The sequence below is a fragment of the Heteronotia binoei genome, chromosome 17, assembly GCF_032191835.1.
Source record: "Heteronotia binoei isolate CCM8104 ecotype False Entrance Well chromosome 17, APGP_CSIRO_Hbin_v1, whole genome shotgun sequence".
Classification (NCBI taxonomy): Eukaryota; Metazoa; Chordata; class Lepidosauria; order Squamata; family Gekkonidae; genus Heteronotia; species Heteronotia binoei.
This window is the reverse complement of record NC_083239.1, coordinates 63339-78983: the sequence shown is the minus strand read 5'-3', so window position 1 is coordinate 78983 and position 15645 is coordinate 63339. Positions and strand designations below refer to the sequence as shown.

The window sequence follows — 15645 nt, the reverse complement described above, 5'->3', positions numbered from 1 at the left end:
ATCTGCTCTTGGTTATTTTTTATTTTTTCTTTCTTTTTAGCAATAGATTCTGTTGATATTGAAACAGATAAAGTAGTATCTGTTAGGTTCTATATTGGTCCTTTGCTATTTTTATTTTTTCTCTGTTGGAAATAATTAAGGTAGTGTTAAGGATAAAGAGATTATATTTATCTTCTCTCCTTATGATTATTGTTAGTATGGTTAAAGTTAGTACTTATCCCTAATATGGTTAACATACTTTGTGATTGGTAACCATATCCCTAATATGGTTAACATACTTTGTGTTACTTTGTGATTGGTTTCTTTGCTTTTCTCATTTGTGGAGATTAAAGATGAATAGTATAGATTTACATTATAACTAATAGTTAGTAAAAATATATAATAAAATAATAAGACTGTAGAATGTAATGGTTGGATTGGGTTAAAATTTAAGACTTGCAGATAGAAAGAATTTAAGATCAGGTTTGGAAAGTAGAAATGTAACAGCTTTACTCACTGCTTCTCTTTTTTTTATTTGTTTTGTTCTCCCCTCACCTCCCTCCCCTTTTTTGCTTCTGTATCCCTGCATACTGAAACTTAATAAAAATTTAAATTCTAAAAAAAAAAGTGCTACTTGTCTTGTGAAATCCAACAGTGGCAAAACTCCTTTGAAACTCTGTGCTGGGTTTAGCAGGAGACAAAACAACCATTTCGTACACAACCATCACCCAAAAACATGCATATCTTTATATGTAAGTTAAATGCAGTACTAGCAAGTAGGGATGGAAAACATGTTTAAAGTTTGTATAGTGCTAAAAGTTTAAACTAGCCTTGCTTTGCAAATGCTACAGGCAGACCTTGGAAATCATGCAGGGACAAAGCTCAACAAACACATTAGGCTGGTTGCTGGGGGTAGAGCTGAAAAAAAGGTGGGGTTGGGAAAGGGCATCATTAAGTTTTACTTGTATTCTGCTACTTCTCTATTCCAGTTGCCACAAGAACAGATCACAATTTCCCTGACTTTCCGACTTCAGACCAATTTCCATGACTTTCCCTGACCAATTTCCATTTCCAGAAAGTGGCAAACCTGAGAGGTTATTCATAAAGCAGTCACACAGAGAAAAAAGAAAAGCTTTACAGAGGCTAAGATAGTTGAAGTTTCACTTGAAATTTTAACTGATGGATGCTCTTCTCAATAAGATGGCAGTTTATGTATACTTTGCATTCTCTGAGCTCCTCGCTCCACTATAGTGAACAGAGAGGGCTACACATGAAGAGTAGCCAGTACATGTTGTACCACAGATGCAACACATAAACAGTGCTCTTATCAAACACCACAAAATTTGTTTCCCATCTCAACAATTAAATTGTTCCATTAAAAAAAAATACATAAAACACAAAGATTATTTTAATGTATTTGTTTCTAATTGTTGACTAAACAAGCAAATCACTATCAAAAGGTTCCAGGCTAACAAACTCATTAATGACATTATCTTCAAAATGCAGTGGAGAACATATAAAGTACATGTTCAGATTCTCACAAAACTACTTGGAAGTGATGCTGTACCTGGATCTGAGTAACAGTTCCTTCGTTAAGATCATTATCAGCCACCTCAGTAGTAGCAGTCATGGTCACCTCGAAGCTCTGGTCACTTTCAGAAACTTCAAAACATGCAGAAGTGTAAAATTAATACAACATTTTTATCTTTATCATGAGTGTTACACTTTAAAAAAAACTAATGTGAAGAGAAGCCTGAAAATCTTTCATTAACTGTGGCAAAACGAAAATTAACAAACATGTTCAAATCATTAAGAAACCATGTAACAATTCCTACATTTTTGGTGTGTGTGTATAGAACAGTTCCCACAGAGTGAAACAAAGGGCTTAACACAGATGACATAAAGGAAAACTGGCTGAGTTCTAGTTCAAACAAACAGCAACCCGCTGTACCAGCACATGCAAAATCCAAAACAAAATCTATGTAATAGCTTTCATTAGAGCCAACTACAATGACAAAGAATGGAGTGTGAGCTTTCAAGCTCACCACAATGCTTCATCAGGAGAGATGTTACAAAAGAAAAAAAAAACTGAGGGCGGAAACCCTTTACACAAGCATTTGGTGTGAAATGCAAGATATGTAAACTGACACCAGCACCAATTCAAAAAAAGCAGCATGCACAGCATCTCACACCAAATGCAGGCAAGTTGAGTCCAGTGGCACCTTTAAGACCAACAGAATTTTATTCAGGGTGTGAGCTTTCATGTGGACTTCTGAGGAAGTGTGTGTGCACACAAAAGCTCACATCTTGAATTAAAACTTCGTTGGTCTTAAAGGTATCACTGGACCCAACATTTGTATTCATGGCTAGTTTCATAGACCTAGTCCCCTTCCTGCCTCTTTTTGATCAGGTTAAATGTTTACAGGAGACTGTACAGGATGCACACAGAATGTGGAACATCTGCCCCTTTCCAACTAACAAGTCTTTCTGCCACCATGTAACTGAGATCAGCAGTGTGGTGAACTCTTCATTCCCTTGCCTTGCCTTACCCAGCATCCCATTCTCCTTCCTGGTAACTGCTCTGCCACTTCTTCCTTGCTGGCCTAAGCTGATGCCCCTGTTCCCTTCCCACAAGCCCCTCTCTTACAATGTCCTTAGGACTGGGCTCCCAGTGTGTAACAGAGCGCTTCCATTAATAGTGACAAGCTTACATGGAACAGCAACAACAGAAATGCACGGACTGGTGTCATCCATACTCTGGTCATCTTCAGATGATAAGCAGAGCCTTTTGTGTGGAGGTTCAATACTGTCTTCAGAATCTACTCCATCTGCCTCTAGAGAAAGAGAGAAAGACAGAAAGAATGCTGCAGATGACATACAGAAAAGAATGCTTGCTCAGCCTTCTCGCCACTACTTACATGTTTACTGCATATTAAATACATTCATTCATTCAATCATTCATTCATTCATTCATTCATTCATTAAGTGTCTCCCATGATAATGCAACCAAAAGCCCAATGGAAAGTTTATTTACTAAGTGATTACAATCTTGCTAACATGTTGTTGTCAGAAGCAAAGGCCGTCAGGGGACAACAGTCTCACTCTAATAAAGCTTAGCTCATCATTAGAAGGCCATTTAATTGTGAATAAAATATTAAAAACAATATTTTATTCACAATTAAATGGGCTTCTAATGATGAGCTAAGCTTTATTAGAGCGAGACTGATTCTGGAAAACCTAATATGTATTTTAAGCAAGTAAGGAACAGATTATTTTAAAACAAATATCATTGATTCATAGCCAGTTTGGTGTAGCGGTTAAGTGCGTGGACTCTTATCTGGGAGAACCGAGTTTGATTCCCAACTCCTCTACTTGCACCTGCTGGAATGGCCTTGGGTTAGCCATAGCTTTCACAGAGATTGTCCTCTCAGCCCCACCCACCTCACAGGGTGTCTGTTGTGGGGGGAGAAGATACAGGAGATTGTGAGCCGCTCTGATTCAGAGAGAAGGGCGGGGTATAAATCTGCAATTCTTCTTCTTCTTCATTCTAATGTATGAAATATAACACTATATGCACAGATGTTAATACTGCTTAGTAGACAAACACCAGGTGGGAATCTTGAGAAAAGGGCCCCGGGATACAGCAAAGATAGAGACCGATTTTGCACTCACCTTACACTGCTCTCACATTCATCTTCTCAGCGCAGCTTCTTTCCGATGTCACACTATCTGCCCCAGGGCTACAGCAAACGTCAGCGTTTTTGTGCAGCAAACAGAAACTAGTTTTTAGCGGTTTCTGTTTGCTGTGTGAAAACGCCGACACTTGCTGCAGCCCCGGGGCAGATAGTGCGAAATCGGAAGGAAGCCGCGCTGCAAAGACAAAAGTGAGAGTGGCGTGAGTGCAAAAGCAGTCCTATTTTATCTGGCTTAACCACGTGTGCCAAGTCCAGAAACAATTTCAGCAGAATACCTCCTTCAGCAGTTCTTTCTTCAGATAGTTCTTCCTCCATGGACTTGTCAGTCCAAGAACCCAAAACATATTTTGGGGTTGGATCATGGAGAATTGACCTGCTTCTTCCAGAAGGAGCCGACTAGAGCCTTTGTTTTGGGCATAAAAGGCGATTCCAACGCCTGCTGCCTACATTTTCCAGAGAGGGAAATGTCTAAGACATGCTTGGAGAATTTTGAGGGGATTTACTTTGGCTGACGAGGAATCCCAGTGGGGTTCCTTTTCGACTTTGAAGAGTCCCTGGTGAAGAATTGCATTCCATTGTCTACAAAGGGTCTCCGGGGTCATTAAAGTGACATAAATTCATCAAGATACCAACTTTCTTTGGATTATTAAAACATCTGAAGGTGAAGAGAATGGTGTAAAGAAAAATAGACTTTCTTTAAGGTAAAGATCTTTATCTATCAGTCCAGGACTAAAATAAGATTTTAAAAAAAAGGATTAAGATCTGGATTCTGTAGACCATTGATTGAAATGGTCTTGGAGGGGCGCTTTCCAACATCCTTAAAAGAGGCTCTGGTCTGTCCCCTCCTGAAAAAAGGTACAGCAGATCCGGCCGAATTGGCAAACTACCGACTGGTCTTGAATTTACCGTTTTTAGATAAAATTATAGAGAGGGCAGTGGCACTGCAGTTGCAGGGTTTTCTGGATGACGCTTCCATCCTAGACCCTTGCCAGTCCGGCTTTCACCCGGGCCATGGGACGGAGACAGTGCTGGTCGCCTTGGCGGATGACCTCCAACGGCATCTGGATCGAGGTGGTGTGGCGGTGCTGATGATGTTAGACCTGTCGGCCGCGTTCAACACGGTCGACCATCGGCTACTGACCCGCCGCCTCGCCGATGTTGGGGTTAGGGGGTTGGCCCTTCAATGGCTCTCCTCCTTCCTTGAGGATCGGAGACAAAGGGTGGCAATCGGGGGTGAACCCTCCCAGAGATGCACACCACATTGTGGGGTGCCTCAGGGAGCAGTCCTCTCGCCGATGCTATTTAACATCTATATTGCCATCTGTATGGGCTTGGGTGTCACCAGTATGCTAATGGACGGCCGGCCTGGCTGCGTCCCAGAGAATCTGGACCTGGCACTGCAGGCCGTGGCAACTTGGTTAAGGCTGAGTGGGTTGAAACTGAATCCAGCAAAGACAGAGTGTCATGGGTGCTGGGGACCCTGCAGAAGAAACCGAGCCTGCAGAGCCTGCAGAAGCAACTGTGCCTCTGCCACCTGCACCAGTGCCCCTGCCTCCTGCTGAAGAAGATCCAAGCCCCCCTGCCTCGCCCTCTCGGGTGGCTCGTGTGCGTGACCGCCTCCGTCAGGACCTCAGGGATCGGAGGAGGGCGGCACGCTCACAAGCAAGACGCTCCCTGAGCCCTGAGTGGTGAAAGGATTCTGGCCCTTCTAAGTGTGAGGATGCTTAAGTTTCGGCAGGATCCTGGCTGCTGCTCTGAGACAGCAATTAGCCCAAATGAGCAACAGGCAGCAGAGGGCTATATAGCTGTGGGCTTTGGGAGGAGGCTTTGTGGAAGCAACTAGTCACATACCTGACATCCTAGCATCCACTCCGGCTCTTGACTTTGGCTTTTGGATTCCTGACTTTGGCTTGGACCTCTGGACCCCCTGACTTCGGCTCCTGAACCTCTGACCTGTGATACCTGGATTACGATTCTGTTTTGGCGCCTTGGACCCTCCTTGCTCACGAGTTGCCGACCTTGGACCGCCCCTGGACTTTGCCTGACTCAGCCCCAGCTCGTGACACAGAGGTCCTTGTTGGAGCAAGAATCTACATAAACCCAGTCTGACAGCTACAGTATGACAGCTGGTGATCTAGCTGCCAGGCTAGGTCACAGTGACCTGATCAGCAGACCGGCTTGAGCCGGCAGAAGCCAAGTGATGCAATCTGCTGAGTCAGCACGGCCAGGATTGGCTGCTTGGACTATATATGATCTGTGTGTGCATCACACAGGTCTCTCCCTGTGAGATGGTGGTTAGGCGAAGCACTTTGTCCGTGGAGGTGATATTGTATAGACTGCACAAGAGAGCACTTGTTGTGTATATATGTTAATACACCTTTTGGCACTAGTTGCACGTGTCTGCCTGATTTTCTTTCCTGAAGCCCTGTGTCGGGCAAGTCATCTCCCTCACTCTGCTACTCCCGCTCCGACAGGGTTATGGGCCCAGGGCGGTTCCGCTGCGCGGAGGAGAGAGTTGAGAGTTGAGCTGACTGTGAGTTTGGAAAGAGCCGGAGGCGAGGAACGCCGGTGAAGGACCCAGAAGCACCACCGTTCTCTGTTTGAGAGCCAGAGGGACGTCGGCAGCCAGCTGTGAGGAGGAGTCGGCACGATGGCTCAGCAACAGCTTGGAGTAGCCGTTGAGAAGCTCACCTCAGCCAACTACGCGGTGTGGAGCCTGAGAATGCAACACTACCTCAAGCGTGAAGGGCAATGGCTGTTCGTGAGTAACCCCCCTGCTGACTTATCTCCTGCCGAGACTGTGTTATCGGATAAGGCACTGGCCAACATAGTGCTATCTATAGGAGATGACCAGCTGGTTTATGTGCGAGGGAAGGACACTCCCAAGGCTGCCTGGGACGCGTTGAGTGCGGTGCATGTTAGCACCACTGCTGGTTCCCTCATGGCCTTGACAAGGAGGATGTTCCGCACCGTTATGCCGGCTGGAGGGTGTGTGAAAGATCACATCAAACGGCTAACGGACTGTTTCGTTGAGCTGGAGGCAAGAGGCAAGACTGTAGCTCCAGACGACAGAGTGTACATTTTGCTGTCGTCGTTGCCACCTGAGTACACTCCCCTGATAACTTCTCTGGAGACGGTGGACGTAGCGACCCTGACCATGGAATACGTCTGTGCCCACCTGCTTGACTTCCAAGAGAGAATTGCGGCCGTGAGCTGTCCGGGGGTGTCGGCCGGGCAGCGTGCTGTTATCGGTGTGTCCGGGAAGACAGCCAAGAATGAGCCAGCTTTTGCTGCTGGCAGGCGTCCGAAGGTGGAGGAAGTGGAGCCGACTGCGTTTGCAGTCCGTCGCTGCTATGGATGCGGGTCGTCGCAGCACCTGCTCCGAGCTTGCCCTGAGAGGGAGAAGAGGCGGGGGCGTGTGCGGCGAGAGCGGAGGACCGCCAGCCCGTGTGAGGAAGCAACCCGGCTGGTCACGTCTGCAGTAGAGAGCACAGGGTCTGCTTGGATTTTAGACTCCGGGGCAACGAGCCATCTCTGCTGCGAGAAGGAGTTGTTGAAAAACATTGACAGTCCTGAGCATAAGTATGTGAGATTGGCTGATGGGACCACTGCCAATTCTGTTTGCTCAGGCAATGTGGAATTTCCTGCACTGAAACGTATGTTGCAAAATGTGTTGTATGTACCCTCACTGCAGTCTAACCTGTTGAGTGTTAGCACACTGTTTGACCAGGGATACCAGGTGAGATTTGAGAAAACCTGCTGCAAAATCCTGGGAGGTGGGGGAAAGTTGCTTGTGACAGGAAAGAGGGAAGGTAAACTGTATGTGGTCCAGAGTGATTGTGCCCAGGTGGCTCAGGTGTCGAATGAGCCTGTGCACAATAATTGTATACATTTGCTCCATAGGAGACTTGGGCACTGCGGATTTAGGGCGTTAAAGAAAACCCTGGAGCTTGTGCCTAGTTTGAAAGTAAATCCTTGCAAATGTTACTTGGATTGCCAGGTCTGCAAGAAGACCAAAAGCAAGGCGTGTGCTGTTGCTAAAGAAAGCTCAAGGGAAAGCACACGAGCCCTGGAACTCCCTCACTCTGCTACTCCCGCTCCGACAGTCCTTTGCTTGGGTTGGGGCGCTCTGGGGGGGGGGCGTGGAAATACCTCTCCCGGTCTTCGACGGGGTGCCATTGAAAGCGGTGCACCGGGTCAGAAGCCTTGGAGTTCTACTGGAGCCTTCATTATCAATGAAGGCCCAGATAGCAGCCACTGCCAAGTCTGCTTTTTTTCATCTGAGGCGAGCAAGGCTCCTTTCCTAGAGCGTCAGGACCTGGCAACAGTGATCCATGCAACGGTCACCTCAAGACTAGACTACTGTAATGCCCTCTACATGGGGCTGCCTCTGTGCCGAACCCGGAAGCTGCAGCTAGTGCAAAACGCGGCTGCCAGACTGCTGTTGGGGCTCCCAAAGTGGGAGCACATACAACCGGGGCTGCGTGAACTGCACTGGCTGCCAGTTATATACCGAATTCGTTACAAAGTGCTGGTCATTACCTTTAAAGCCCTATATGGCCGAGGACCTGCCTACCTTCGGGACTGTCTCTCCCCGTATGAACCCCAGAGAGCACTGAGGTCAGCAGGGAAGAACCTGCTGACTATTCCCGGGCCAAAAGACATAAAACTCCAGAGTACCCGTACTCGGGCTTTCTCTGTTATGGCTCCACAGCTGTGGAATCAGCTTCCAGAAGAAATGCGGGCCCTGCGGGACTTTGAACAGTTCCGCAGGGCCTGCAAGACTGTTCTCTTTCGAATGGCCTTCACTGAGTAAACTGCTAAGTAAATTCACCATCTGAATAGCACCAACATATTAACATACTAATATTAACATTGTTTTTAGAATTTTAACAGTTTCTTAATTATCTGTCGGTTTATATTGTTAGTTATAACTCAATGTATTTTAACTCAATGTATAACTCAATGAATTTTGTTGTTAGCCGCCCTGAGCCTGCTCCAGCGGGGAGGGCGGGATATAAATAAAATGTGAATGAATGAATGAATGAAGTAGTGAAACCTCAAATGATAAAATGGGCAATCAATATGAATAAAGAAATACAAATGGAGACATGGGAACACCTATGGAAGAACTCTATGAAAATATCGACGTGCTATAATATAAAAGAGAACTGTTTGAAAATGCTTTATAGGTGGTATATGACAATTGGCAAAAATGATCAAGTATCAGATAGGTGTTGGAAGTGCAAAAAACATGAAGGTTCTTTCTGCCATATGTGGTGGACTTGTGAAAAAGTGAAACAATTTTGGCGAATGATTCAACAAGAGATTTCGAAAATCTTGGGTTATAATATTAAGAGAGCACCAGATGTCTTTCTAGTGGGATTACAAATGGAAAGTTTCTCGAAGCGAGACAGGACAATTGTGTGGTATTTGCTTTCAGCTGCGAGGACATTATATGCACAAGTGTGGAAGCAAGATAAAATACCAGAGAAATGGGACTGGATCTTAAAAGTATTGCATTGGAGTGAAATGGACAAACTTACTAGAATCTTAAAAGACTGTAATTTAGAAAAATTTAAAGATGAATGGGAGAATTTCAAAAATATGTTGAAAAACAATGGAAAGTGAAGAGACGTTTAGTAGTTTTTGATAACAATAATTGAATTTTTATGGGAAAATAAGATAAGACTATAAAATATTGGTTTTTGATTTAATACTCTCACTAGCAGTGGCTTAGTTTAAGAGACAAAAAGAGGGTTAATAATAATTTTTATATGGTTTTGGTCTTTTTTTGTGTTATATGTAATTTCTAGCTGAAGATTCTATAACTGTTAAATTTACCTTTTTCTTTTTTATAATCATTTTAAACACCAGCGGAGGTCATGAAAGAGGGGAGGAGGAAATTTGCAGTGTATTGGTTAATATCTTTTTTGGGAAAAAATATGTCTGATGAATATTTCTCAAATATATTGCAAAAATAATAAAATTAGTTTTCACAAAAAAGAACCCAAAACATATTTTTAAGATAAGCTTAGCTCACTTGCCAAGCTGTTCAGTACCATGATGGTTCTGCACAAAAGGAGATCCCCTGCTGTTGTACATTGCAGGGAAAGACCAATAGTGGACAAGCGGGCTGGTTCATCATCACCCATCATCTCACTGCAGAACCCCCTATGTTTCTGCAGAACCGGACTGTCTCAAATCTATTCATCTACAGAAAGAACCCCATAAAAAATACCCAACTCAGCTGTCATTTGACTCCAATTGTTAGTGAACAATAATCTGAAATAATATGGAGAACAACATCTGTCTATACCTTCTTGAGGACAATGAAGTATAAGATTCCCTTCAGTGTCTTGGGTCAAAGTCACAGAATTCACGGTTTCTACTGTCACTGTGCCAGAATCTTCTTCAGCTGTGCTCATACTCAGACCTAATCAAAAACAAACCATATATCAGTTTGTACTCTAAGAACACTGACATCATTTTTTAGTTGGTCATGTCTTCTGTCCCGACATCAAAAACACTCATTTTCATGGATCAAACGTACGGAGAAAACAAAACTCTTACGTCACAAAGCAAGACCACAGACAATGTGCAACCCTGGAGAACACAAATAATCCCTTCCTCATGCTGCCAAAAATCTCCATTTTGTCTTATGTTCCTTCCCTGATGCCACTGGGACACAGGACCAGCTTCTCTTCTGTCTCTTTTCATGGGCTAGTAGGCAAAATTTCTGGTCAACACCCCAACTAAGGCAGGATGGCCAGTGGAGAAAGGAGGACTGCACCTAATCTCATCACATTTAAAATGACCATTCTGGAGAAATTATCTGAGACTTGGCTACTGAGCATTACTCATGGCCTTGCAGTGATTAGCCTGTGTGCCCTTAGCACACAATATTCTGCCATAGTAAGCATTCCAGACTGCCTCAATGGCATCATTTGGGAGCAGTAAGTAAAACCAAATAAAATCATAGAATTATAGAGATAGAAGGGACCTCCAGGGTCATCTAGTCCAGCCCCCTGCATAATGCAGGAAAATCACAAATACCTCCCCCGTTACATCTTTAAGACCAATGCAATTTTATTCAGGATGTGAGCTTTCATGTGCATCACATCCTTTTTTCCCTAAACTTTCAAGGACTGACCAATGATTTGTTCTAAAACTTTTCCAGGCATAGATGTTGAGCTGACAGGTCAGTAGTTACCTGGATCCACCTTTTCCCCATTCTTGAAGATGGAGACTAACATTTACCAGCCTCCAATCTTCTGGTACCTTACTTGTTCTCCAAGAATTCTCAAAAATAATGACCAAAGGATCAGAAATTACATTTGCAAGTTCTTTTAGTACCTTTGGATACAGCTCATCTGGCCCCAAGGACTTTAAAGACTCAATGTACTACCCCTATGTCAATCCTAGGCCGCAATTCCCTTCTCTTGTCATGTGTTCCATATTTGCCATGAAGAGCACCTTTTCCCTTACAAGAGAAGACTGAACAGTAGAAATTGAGCAGTTCTGCCCTCTCTTCATCATCTGTTATAATTTCATTTTCATTCCCACAATGGTCTATGTCACAGGGGTGTCAAACATGCATTTCGAGGGCCGAATCAGGCCCCTGAGCAACTGGCTGTCATCTGCTTCCTTCTCCCTCTCTCTTGCTTCCTTCTGCATCACAGCTTGATTTGCAAGGCTTGCTTGATTGCACAGGAGCTACAAAGCAAAACCTCTATTTTCTCCATTGGCTGAGGCGCCTCCCTTGGGGAGGAATAGCTTGCTTTGCCAGGCTCCCTCAATTGCACAGAAGAGTGATTGAACCAAGCCTCTCTTCCTTCTATTGGCTGAGGCTGCCCCCTCCTCGGTCCTCTGGGGAAGGAAAGAAAGAGCCAGAGCTTCCTTTGCCCAGTTCCCTGGATCCCATGGGAGAAATACAAAGAAAGCATCTTTAAGACCAAGTGTTTTTTTTTTAAGATATATATTTGTGTTTGTCTGTGTTCTTTATAACATTTATATCTCTGCTGCCTAATCTTAAATAGGCACTTACATGGCCCAGCCCAACATGGCCTGGCCCAACAAGGTCTCATTTATGTCAGATCCGGCCCTTATAACAAATGAGTTCGACACCCCTGGCCTATGATGTCCTTGCTCTTTTTCTTACCAAACTCAGCTGGACTCTGAGACAGAACAGGATAGAGACCTACAGTCAGATCAAAACTACTTCAAGCATACCCTTTCCCCACCTTTCTGGAAATCTTCCCAGCACCCTGAACAACCCTTTTTACTCTTTCAGTAACAGTCAGATCATACCTGGCTCACCCCCATTCTCCCATCCCCTATTTTCAAGCCCCAAACAAGAATCTTTTGTTTTTTATCTGGCTTGTTGTACAGAGGCCAGAACCCAGAGAGTGCTGTTTATTTCAGTCCTTGACAACACCCCACATGCCAGGGAACTAATGATGTTTTTAAAACAATCTCCCTCCACCTTTTAAAGTTCATTTCCCCCCCTGCAAACCAGGGGCCTGTATTAACCAACTCAGGGTACTCAACAAAGTTGTTGGGAAATAGGCTCAGGACAAAGACAGGAACACAGATGGCTTTAAAAGGGTAAACAGATTCAAGGAGGAGAGGACCATCAATGGCCATTAAGGGGAAAACTCCATATTTAGTGGTAATAATCCAGTGCCAGGAGGCAAAATCAGGGGAAGGCCTCAGCCTCTGTGCCTTTTGTTGGCCTTCTAGACTAACTGGCTGGCCACTGTATGAGAAAGGATGCTGGGCTGGCTGGATCACTGGTATGTTCTTATAAAGAAACAAATGACTGAGCTCTGAGAAACCTGATTAGTTCCTAAAACTACCAAGGGCAGACCTCACTACAATGCCTCTGCCAGGGGACTAAGTTGGACTGAGTACTCAGCAGAGATCCGTTCTCTTGCTACCAAGTTTTGCGAATGGGACGAACAGATGAAAGTGCACCAGTACTAGAGTAGGGATGTGCAAAAAAAAAAAAAAAAAATTCGGTAGTACACAGATTCGGAAATATATGGGGGGGGGGAATACGGAATCCCGTATATTTCTGAATTCCGTAGTCGGGATAGCCGCATATACGGTAGATGCGCGGCTATTTCCGAATATACGGCCCCATTATACCCTATGGGCCACTGAAATCAATGGCAAATAGGGTATATTTGAAGCCGCCTGGAGGGGAGGGGGTTTGAGGGAGAGCCCCCAAATTTGCAGGGGACTCTCCCCTACAACCCCCCCCCCCAAGTCCCAAAAAGATTGGGCCAGGGGGTCCAATTCCTGGGGCACCCAAAGCCAAACCTAACTTCACAGCAGAGAATCTCTATAGGACCCAAATGCACTATATACATCTAGCTACTCTATGAACCCTGCCACACAAAACACAATCTGGCTGCAGCAAACCCAGATGCCAGCTCTCCAGCCCTGCCCCAAAGAACGCGGGGAGAGCTGGCCAAGCACAACAAGGTTGCTGGCTGTGAGTCTCTCACCCAGGTGCCAGCTTCCCTGCCATAGAACACACAATCTACAGATGCCAGCTCTCCAGCCCTGCCCCAAACAACATGGGGAGAGCTGGCCAAGCACAACAAGCCTGCTGGTTCTGGGTCTCTCACCCAGGTGCCAGCTCCCCCCCCCAAAAAAACCAGAACCAGGAAAAGGGACACCAGGAGAAGGCCAAGAAACTCAACTGTTAAAAAAGTGGCCTTTTAAACAATGAAAATTAGGCCAAACAGCACCCCCCCAAGAACCAGAAGAGAAAAGGAACAACAGCAGCACAACACAGCAGCAACAAATCAAACACAGAATCCTTTTAAAACAGTAAAAAAATCTTAACTTTTAACAATACAAGAACTTTACCAACCCCTCCCCCCCGCAAAAAAACCCTTCACCCTAACCCCAAGAAATCCAAGCCACCCAAATCAAGAAAAGTAAAAGGACACTGCACTTTTAAAAGTCCTCTCACTAAAGTAAGATATGGGCAAACTGGCAAAAAAAACCCCACCCCAGGCCCCCTCCCCCAGCAGAACCCCCTAACCCCAAATAAGCTACCCACCACCCAAATCTGGATAAGTAAAGGGACTCTGAGTCTTAAAAAGTCCTTTTACCAACTAAAATAAAAACAAGAACCCCAAGACTGTCTTACCTTAGACGTTTTCTCTACTCCAGGCAAGTCTGGTAAGGCTGAGAGAGAGCAGCAGCAGCTGAGGCCAAGGGCCAGCACAGCACAATCTCTCTCTCACACCAACACAGCAGCAATGGAGGTGTCCAGCCAGGCAGACTCCTTAAAAAGGTTCTCTGGCCCTACAGAGAGCAGTTTAAAAAAATAGCACTGCTCTGTGATTGGCCAGACAACAAATCAAAAGAACAACAATGTTGCTGATGGCGGGGGATCAGCTACACAACAGCCCTGCAAAGCATGCATTTGCAATGCATTTTGCAAATGCATGCTTTCGATTGGCTGCTGGGGCTCCTCTTCCTCCTCCCTCCCCTCCCTGATCCCAGGGAGGCTATGGGAGGGGCAGGAAAAGGCTACCAAAGGCGGGAAAGGAGGCAAGCAGCTCCCCTGAGGCTGCAGAAGCCCCTTTCCCGCCTTTTCCATGGATTTCTGTATACTTCTGAATATCTATACGGAAGTATACGGGGAGCCATACTCAGCTCCCGCATAATGGGCCCCAACTGGATTCGGCTGTATGTGATTCCATATGCAGCCGAATCAGGGGTGATTCGGCGGTTAATTCGGCCGAACCGAATGCACACCCCTACTAGAGACGCCTTGCTCTTAGACGCTGATGCAAGATGATCAGAGACCATCGTAGGGTGGATCCAGCTTGCTTGCAAAGTAGATAACCTCCAACGACTAGTAACACTCCAAAGGCAGCAACAGTTGGGCCATGGGGGTAAGGAGACTCGGTCTGGGGAGAAACAGACACGAAGACCACCCCACCTCCCGTGCTCAGCAAGAGAGAAAGGAGCAAAATGAAAGCTGTGTTTCTGGTGTGGGGGTGCTAACCACATAGCTGCGGAGTGCCTGATGGGACCTCAAGTCCCTACCATGGCCCCAAAGAAAGAAGACAAGAAGAGGAGGAGGAGAAGCGGATGACCAGAGGGTGCGGGGCGTCAAAGAGGTGACAGACCGGTGGCAACCTATAACACCAAGCTGGGAACTTCACCCCGAAACAGCACCCCAACATCTAGTGGGGAGAGTAGCAGAAAACAGCTGGCAGGAAACGACAGCAACCTGTTGTAGTGGGCACAAGCCAGCATGTCTGAGGAACCACCACGACATTAGGGGTGAGAACATTTGGGACTTTGTTTTTATCCCCATTACTCTAGGGCAGGGGTCCCCAACCCCCAGGCTGCGGCCCACTACCGGGCCGCAGCCTGTTAGCAACCTGGCCGCCACTCCTTATCCTCCACTCCCCTGCCCCCCCACTTACCCATCGCAGCGCCGCTTTGCTCCCTCCCCCACGCACGAGACACCACGGCCTGCCCCCTCTCCTCCCTTTCCTTCCCCAGTGCCATGTTCCACTCCTCAAGCAGAGGAGCAAGAAGGCTTGGAGTCAGCCCTACCCACTTTGGCAGGAACCGGACTGATTGTAAGTCATTTGAAGAGGAGGCTGGAGGAGTTTCACCCCCCCTCACTTCTGGAAGTGGGGGGGGGGAAGCCTCCTTCAGTACGTTATTGAAACAGCTTAGAATCAGTCTGGGCCCTTCCGAAGCAGCAGAGCCGAGCCTCATTCCCCCCCCCCGCCCCCGCGATCAGAGGGGTGCTGTGACCAGGCTTGGGCAGCTTCAGCAGGGCCCAGACTGATTCTAAGCTATTTCAATAGCGTGCTGAAGGAGGCTTCTCCCCCGCTTCTCTTCCAGAAGTGAGGGAGGGGGTGAAATTCCTCCTCCAGTCTTCTCTTCAAAACCCAGTTCCTGCCAAAGTTGGTAGGGCTGACTCCTC

At 46.0% G+C, this 15645-nt stretch overlaps 1 protein-coding gene across 2 annotated transcripts in view; it reads right to left on the bottom strand.

Annotated features, from left to right (window-relative positions):
- DMTF1 (cyclin D binding myb like transcription factor 1) overlaps positions 1-15645 on the bottom strand; it is a 75720-nt gene that overhangs the window by 44078 nt on the left and 15997 nt on the right. For both annotated transcript variants that reach the window (XM_060257938.1, XM_060257939.1), the window contains exons 2-4: positions 9994-10110; positions 2691-2813; positions 1547-1641 (exon numbers count right to left, since the gene is read on the bottom strand). In XM_060257938.1, coding sequence (XP_060113921.1) covers positions 1547-1641; positions 2691-2813; positions 9994-10102 — 327 coding nt within the window. In that variant the 5' untranslated portion in view covers positions 10103-10110. The remainder of the gene's footprint in view (positions 1-1546; positions 1642-2690; positions 2814-9993; positions 10111-15645) is intronic.